Below are 8,343 nucleotides of genomic sequence, written 5' to 3' on the forward strand. Positions count from 1 at the left end.
AATGAAAAAAAAAATCAAGAATATGATGCCAATGGGCAACTTTTTCCAATTTTGACAAGTCAAGGTACAAACTTTTCATCACAAGGTACAACGCACTAATAGCACACCTCACTTGCATCATCTAGATCTAACTAGATAGGTAAATGCTAAATTTGATGTTGTAAACATAGAAAATCCAATCATTTAAATCCAATTACAAATTTTGGAATCTATCCTCTATGTCAGCCATTAATTAAAAAAATCTGATTTTTTTTACCATTTCCTTATTTTTCCTCACTATGATTTTCGAGCTAACTTTTATGCACCTCGATTATTTTATCGAATACCTGCTATATTTTATCGATTATTTCACCAATCCAAGTACTAGATAACTCGGCCACCAAAACTTCAACAGATAGGAAAAATCACAATTACTTTTGTTTGTACTGAAATTTGAATCCCCATCTCCAAAATTTACTTTGACCATTGAATTATTATAATCCAAAAATTGGAATCTACTCATGTCATATAATATATAAGAAAAAATTCTCAAATCTCAAATTCTTTAAAGAGAAAAAATTTACCTTTTTACAACCCCAAATGTGAAATCTTGAAAAGGGGTGTAATGGTAGTTGAATTAACATCACCACAAACATTAAACTCCAACAAGAAACCAAACAAGCTAAGATCTATTAGATTTCCAAGACTGTCTTTCTTGAAAAAAACATCCTCAAATTGCTCAAAAAAATCCAAGTTTTCTTGTCTATCCATTGTTCCAACAAGTAATAACTCAACCCCAGAGCAACTAAGTCCAATCAAAATGCCAGATTTATCACCAAATTATATGAAGATTACAACTAGCTATGATGCAAAGAAAGGAAGTAATTCTCAGGTAAATTAAGTTTCTTGATTCTTGATTTTTGCTTAAAACAGTACTACTGCTGACCAAGTCTTAATTGTAGTAGTCTATCACTATGATGAATAAAAAAATGTGTTGACAAAGACTTTATATTATGAAATTTTATTAGAAATTTTCTCATTTTTGTGACACCCCTTTTGTGTTTCAGAGAGGTATTGGATCAGTAGATGTAAATTCAATTGATTCATCTGAATTTTGTACACCAAAAAAGGATGACAAAATCAAGAACAGATCAGTAATGAAAAAAATAATGAAGAATTTTGGTAGTACAAGGTCATTTAGAAGAAGGTCATCAAGATCAATAACAACAATGAAGAATCATAATACTCAAAATCCATCTTCAGTTGAGTTTTCAGAATTATCATCATCACCATCACCATCACCATCACCACATTACAGAAAATCAACTTGTTGTTCTCAAGGTAAAAATGGTTTACATCATAGTTGTGAATCTAGCTTTGATAGTAGTGATCAAAGTAGGAGTCCGCGAAAATATTCGCAGACTCTATCAAGAACAACTAGTATGAGAAGTGTGAAGATTTTGATAAACAAAGCTAGTTTTAAATCTAAAAAGGGTAGCTCAAAATGCTGTCAAATTCCTGATAAGGCGACGTGTTCTTCGACTATTAAGGATTCTAAGTTTAAGGAGCATGTTGAGTTTCATCCTGGAAAAACTGAAACTGATAGGTTGTCTAAGTTCAAAGTTTGTTCATATCATCATTGTTCTCTCCATGGAGGACACTATGATGATCCTTCACCCCCCGTGAAACGCGTATATAGGAGGAAAAGATTGTTGAAATCACAAAAGAGCATTAGAGCAAAAAGAGAGTTTAGTACTGCTGATGAAAATACTCAATTGAGCTCCAGTGTTGATCCTTCAGTTTGTGGACAAAGCAGTGCTGCAGAAGATGCTGGTGGTTTCGATGTAAACGAGGCTATTGAACATGCTGATCTTGTTGAGATTGACTTTGGTGAACAACAAAGCAGTGGAACAGAAGATGCTGGTGTTTTCGATGTAAACGAGGCTATTGCATATGCTGAAATTGACTTTGGTGAAACATCATTTCCGGAGCAAAGTTACAAGGAGACACTCAACATAATGAGCAAACACTCTGCACTAGAGAAGGACAGCCGACTTACTGCTTCAGAGTGTTGCAATTGTATGGCACGAGGGCGGAGTGACTCAAAAGATGACAGTGTTACAGAATCAGCTGCATTCAGTCTCGTGCAGGAAAGGGATCGTTCACATCTCCTAAAGCAAGATGATGGTGTCTCTACATCTAATGGGGATGAAAGTAGTAAACGAGAACTGTCTAAAGATGTGCCATTTACCATGACAACGAGATCGGTGTTTGATCTTTTTAATGGAGCAAAATATAGCAATGTTACAGAATCAGCTGCTAAATCTGATAACAATGAAACTAACAACAGAGAACCGTCTAAAGATGGACCATTCACCATCACAACGAGACCGGTGTTTGATATTTTTTATGGAGCAAAATGTAGCAATGAAATCTCTTCTGTTTCAGCTAGCAATATGCAGGAGAAGGATGGTAAAGCTGATCCGAACGAGGACCTTGATAGCACATCAGGTCCAGTTGGTGATTCAAAATCCCAGAATTGTCCTCCAGCTGAAGTTGTCAGACCCAAAAAGAAGTACATGAACATGTGGAGTCTGATTCGTAGGCATATGGTCTCGGACTCATCTGCTGAACCTGAGACCAAACCAGCCAGTGGTGCTAACGACGAAGAAAATCAACAGGATGGTGCTAACAAATTGCCTTCGGCAGGAAGTTCTGACTCATATTCAGATTTTGCTGAAAGAGAAATGATACCTGCAAATGAGGATGCAGAAAGTCAAGAAATCGAATTGAGGAAGCTTTTCACCATCAAACTCGTACGAGAAGCAATCGAGAAGATTCTTCTTCCAGAAGTTCAATCTGATAGCCAATCAGTTACAAGTGAGTCCAGTGTAGACCAAGAATCCTTTGAAATGAATCAAATCCAAGGTAAGGAATTAGTACCACTATTTGTCTTTCATTTGTTTATTAAGAATGTGTGTATTTATTCACTTTAAGAATTGTTTCTGAATTTTTCAGACAGCAAGAATGAGGAGGCAGATGCAGGATCCATGTCAAAAACTGTGAAGACAGAAGATGTTGGCGGCTCGAAGAAGGAGATAACACCAAAAGTAGTGAAAAACAAATCCGAGAAGAGAGCACCAAAACACTGGAGCAATCTTAAAAAATGGATACTTCTCCAACGATTCGTCAAGGAATTGGAGAAGGTTAGAAAGATCAATCCAAGGAAACCGCGGTATTTGCAGTTGAATCCTGATCCTGGAGCAGAAAAGGTGAATTTAAGAACTCAAACAGCTGATGAGAGGAAAAGAGGAGAGGAATGGATGCTTGACTACGCGCTTCAGCAGGCGATAAGTCAACTTGCTCCAACTCAGCAAAGGAAAGTGGAACTTCTTATAAAAGCGTTTGAAACTGTGGTTCCACCACAAGGCGACAATAGCCAGATTGCATTTTCTAAGCCCAGAGCTAGAAAAGAGAATGAATTCATGTCTACAGCAGGCAATACGGGGCGTAAGGCAGAGAAAGTTATTGCAGGCATAGACAGAAAGCTTGAAGAAAATGACTGCTCTATGTACAAAGATCATGATGTTCGACAGTCTGTACTTAGGCAGAAGTCGGATGAAGTGACAAGCGCTTTGAATGATGAGGATTTGGTGGAAGGAAAAGCTCGGAAAGAAGATGAGGAAGATAGTTCAAATGATTCTATGAAAGAAACCTCTGATGCAGTTGATGGAGCACGAGAAGATGTGGGGTCAGATGTGAGAGACAGGAAGTTGGAGCTTGAGAATCATGACAGCGTTACTGGTGAAACATCTAATACAACGCAGAGCTCAATTGCAGATGGCGACCAAAATTCACTAACTGCAATGAGCATCCAGAGTTCAACTTCAGCATCTGATGCAACAATGCAAGAAACTGTAACTAGGGAAGAGACAGCAAAAGAATGTGAGAAAACACGTAAACCTCTTCGTGGATTTTCTCTCTTACTATCAATGTCTGATACCAAAGAAGATGATGGAGCATCCAAGGGGCAGGCGGACAAACGGAGTTACATCAGCATGTGGCACATGATATCACAACATGTGCTATCAGATGTTGCATCAAAAGTTGGAAATGAACTACTTGATGGAACTGATGATGAGGTAGAAGACAGCAGTAGTACACCATCTGAAAGGAAAATGTGCAACTCTCTCGAGGATTTCTCTGAGACAAAGGATGATGCAGAGTCAAACAGGGAAGATCATAATCCAAGCCACCACGGGAGAAGTTTCTGCAGAGACGATGCTGTCAAACTCATACGAGAGGCAGTTAACGAGATCCTTACAACGCCAATTCAAGATGATTCATCAGATACACAGTCAGTCACCAGTGACATAATCCCGGACCAGGAACTCTCAGAAGCTGAAGGTGAAGCGAATAATCATTCAAATTCTACAGAAAGCTTGACAAATCTTGACATGACTGAAGGTGAAAAAATGTTGGATCAAGAAATGAAGGATCCAAAAGAAGAGAGAGCACTTCCACTAGCCAAGAACAAACCTGAGACACAAAAGTCCAAGAACTGGAGCAAGCTGAAGAAGTTGATCCTCCTCAAGAGATCAATCAAGGCACTTGAAAAAGCGAGGAAATTCAACCCACGAGCGCCTCAATTTCTGCCCCTAACACCTGATCAAGAACCAGAAAAAGTGGATTTGAGGCATCAAATGACTGATGAGAGGAAAAAAGCAGAAAAATGGATGCTTGATTATGCAATGCAGCATATAGTTACCACGCTAACACCTGCTAGGAAAAAAAGAGTGGCAATGCTTGTGGAAGCATTCGAAGCAGTTGTTCCTCTCCCAGAAGTATGAATTCAACCAAGTCAGATTGGTGGCAAATTCTTTGACTACTTGTAAGAATTATGAAGGTGAGCAAACATTCCTACATTCGTTCGAATTCAGTTATTTAGACGAATGAACCTATAGAAAATATTTACTAAATGAAAAAAGGGAACTCATAGGTAACTCTTTAGAGTTAACAGATGTGTAGGCCAATTTATGCAGTTCTTAATGCTTTAGCTAACATAGTGAGGCTACAAAGAACAACTACCCAGTCACTAAACGTCGAAAGAGAGAATGATGAACGACAAATTTTGAGAATGCTTATTGATTTAACTCACTATAAGAGGATATCTCATTTCTGGTGACTAATATGCAGGTTATACAGAGGCAATTTCAGAAAGTTGATCGTGTGGATGGTCGTCGACTCGTGGTGTATTTGCACTAGCTTTCATTGCTTTGTTTTTGAGCAGCGCTTGGTAGATTAGCAACTTGATGTAAGGGTGCATATGAGATTTTGTACAAAAGTAGATGGGCTCTATTATACTTTCTGCTACAGAGTGTATTCTACATGCTATTGTGATAATTATATGATAAGCTCTGAGAATGATCATGTATGTATTTAAATAGCATATTTTCATGTCACTATAATATTCTTACATTATACATATATGATTATTCCATACTGGAAAACAATCAAATGATACACAATATTAAGTTCAATAGACAACAGTAATCCATTGAGATAGAAGTAATGGTGGTATATGTTGACTGATAAACACTTATCTTTGTGTTCACCCATTAATTTGTTCATTTGTTCGGTGATCCCTTTCTCTCACGTTCGAGTATTTTCTCATTGTTTAGACTCGTGAGTGAGACTTATGCTCTTTGCATGCAGTCACCTCTGTGGTTCCTTGCACTTGGAAAGTACTAGGACCTTTGTGCTCCGAACCTTGATCAGATAAAGCTGACACACCTCATGAACCACACAAAAAATGAGCCTCCATAGACCATATATATTGTAGAACCATTACCATAGAATATGTTGAGCCTAATTAAGCGAAATGCATATATTTGTCTCATACTCTATGGAGACGGTGGTAGGAGATATATTTTACATTCCAAAGGGAGTTATAATTAGAGATATCATTGTTTCTTGTAAAAAATTACTCGGCAAATGCACCTAAAGAATCATGATCACTACTTGCCAATGATCCTGCAAGACCCTTGAGGCGACCCGAAAAGACCACACATAAACTTGAGTACCTCTACATGATAGACCTCAACAATAATACACAAATGAAAATGTGCATGAAACCATGTAAACCCTCCATCCCTACTCATGTGAAGGAGCACAAAATTTAAGAAATTGACAAACTTTCAGACATGTAAGCCAAATATATGCAAAATACCAAAAATTATAGCACTTGAATAATGGTGAGAGTTCCACGTATCTTTTCATTTTTTTGGTTATTAAAAAAAAATTAAATTGCTAGAGTTACATGTGTCTTTTTATTTTATACCACATGAGTCCCAATAGGTCATGATATTAAGGATAAAATGGGATGTCATGATTTACTACTTTTAAAAAAGAGAAGATATCATTTTTTTGACAAACTAAAAAAAAGTATCACATGTATAAATGAAACTTTATCTTAGAAATCAATTATAAAAATATTAATAAGCAATATACATAATTAGAAGTCAAATCCTAGCAAAAAAAAAACAAAGAAGAAGAGGAGGTTCAATCAATAATAAACAGCCATAATAAATAACAATAAGAGTTATTTATAACTAAAATATATTATTTCTTTATTTCAATTTGTTTGTCGTACTCTCTATTTTAGTCCTTTAAGAAAAGTCTCTTTACTTAAAGGTCATGTAGAAAGACAAACATATTTAAAATCACAAAATTAAAGGTCATTCTAATAAATTTTACATATCTTTAGTTTACGACCAAGGCTTATCAAGTCAAATTCAAACAAATAAATTGAAATTGAAGGAGTGTATATTTTATTTAACTTCTCAAATATCAATAATGACATATAAATGTGAAATAGTACGCAAAATTATTTTGTGAAAGTATATTACTACAATTTTTTTGTCAAAAAATAAATTGGTAAGGGTATATTATACTACTCCTTCTAGTCCCAACTCTCAAGATATTTTTTATTTTCCACTTGTCAAGTCACTTTCCTTTTATACAACTTTTTTTTTCTTTTCTAGAAATCATGTTGGTACACATGAATTGAATAAGGGAACTACTTGATGAACAAGGCATAGTCAAATCTTTTGTTTTTTTTCCTTTTAGGATTTCCAAATATTTTTCCTCTATCTATAAAATACACAACAAAAAAGCCAAAAATAATATATAACATACAAAATCACTCAAAGAAATTTTACAGCAAAGTTTTTAATATTAATGGCAGGGCTTCAATATTACTTTTTTCCTACTGATTTCTACTATCCAAGGCCACAAAAGATTTCTACTGATGATGTTGCGGTGACCGAGGCAGCGGTGCGTGGCGGTGTTCTTGAAAATCCTGCGAGTAGTGCTGCCGTGGACCGCCGTAACATGTTACAAGACAAGATTCTTAAAGTGTCAACACCATTGTCAATGAATTTGGTTAGGTACCAACCAGTGTTAGTCTCAAAGAATGAGGGAACTAATTGGAGGAGGACAACAAATTACTAGAAGATTTTTTTTTTTGATTTCGTGTTCGTATTAGGGCATGATTATATCCTAGAAGAGCTAGCTTTAATGTAACAAATATCAAATTTTCAATTCTTCACCATTATACATGATCATTATGAATTCTTGTATTTTATATATATAACTTGCTTGAATCAAGATTTGATTGATTATTCTATTATTTTTTTATGATTTAACTTGAGAAAACTAATTTCTTTTGAAATATCATAATCCTTGCAAGTTTGTGATGAATAATTTTGTCCCCAAAACAACTATGGATTATCAAAAAGAAATTTTGACGAATTTCAGATCTAATTCATTTATTTATTTGTTTATTCATTTATTGAATAGAATGTACTTCGATCTTATTTTAATACACATGATTACCTTTTTTCGTGATGAAGTAAATATAATTAAAAACACACCATTAATAGCACACACTAGGGGTGTGTTTGGTTTGAAGGAAAACATTTTCCGAAAAATGTTTTCCAATTTTCTCATGTTTGGTTGGGTTAAATGTTTTCCAAATCAACTCATTTTCCTCAAATTTAAGGAAAATGACTTCCCTTCAAAACCTAAGGTTTCCAAAACTTTCTTCCAACTTCAAATTACAATTTCTTTTGGTTGAAAAAATCAATTTATTTTGTCCCTAATCTTAAACCAGCCCCCCCCCCCCCTCCCCAAAAAAATAATTTAAAGCTTGTTTTTGAAAAATGTATTTAACTTCAATTTTTTTACCCCACCCTCACACTTACACCCAGCTCCCTACCACCACCCCATCCAAAAAAATATTAAAAGTTATTTTTAAAAGATATTTCTAATTTCAATTTTTATTTTTTTACCCCCACCCCTACC

At 35.4% G+C, this 8,343-nt stretch overlaps 1 protein-coding gene across 1 annotated transcript; it reads left to right on the forward strand.

The window, feature by feature from the left end:
- Positions 1-531: 531 nt before the first annotated feature.
- PCBP (calmodulin-binding protein PCBP-like) lies at positions 532-4,816 on the forward strand (the record flags this gene model as incomplete). Its single annotated transcript, XM_015313721.1, is given in 3 exon segments — positions 532-871; positions 1,047-2,907; positions 2,998-4,816. Coding segments are annotated over 3 exon segments (3,947 nt in total), but the record flags the coding sequence as incomplete, so codon positions are not given.
- Positions 4,817-8,343: the final 3,527 nt, after the last annotated feature.

This window comes from Solanum tuberosum, unplaced genomic scaffold (assembly GCF_000226075.1).
Source record: "Solanum tuberosum cultivar DM 1-3 516 R44 unplaced genomic scaffold, SolTub_3.0 scf00249, whole genome shotgun sequence".
Lineage (NCBI taxonomy): Eukaryota > Viridiplantae > Streptophyta > Magnoliopsida > Solanales > Solanaceae > Solanum > Solanum tuberosum.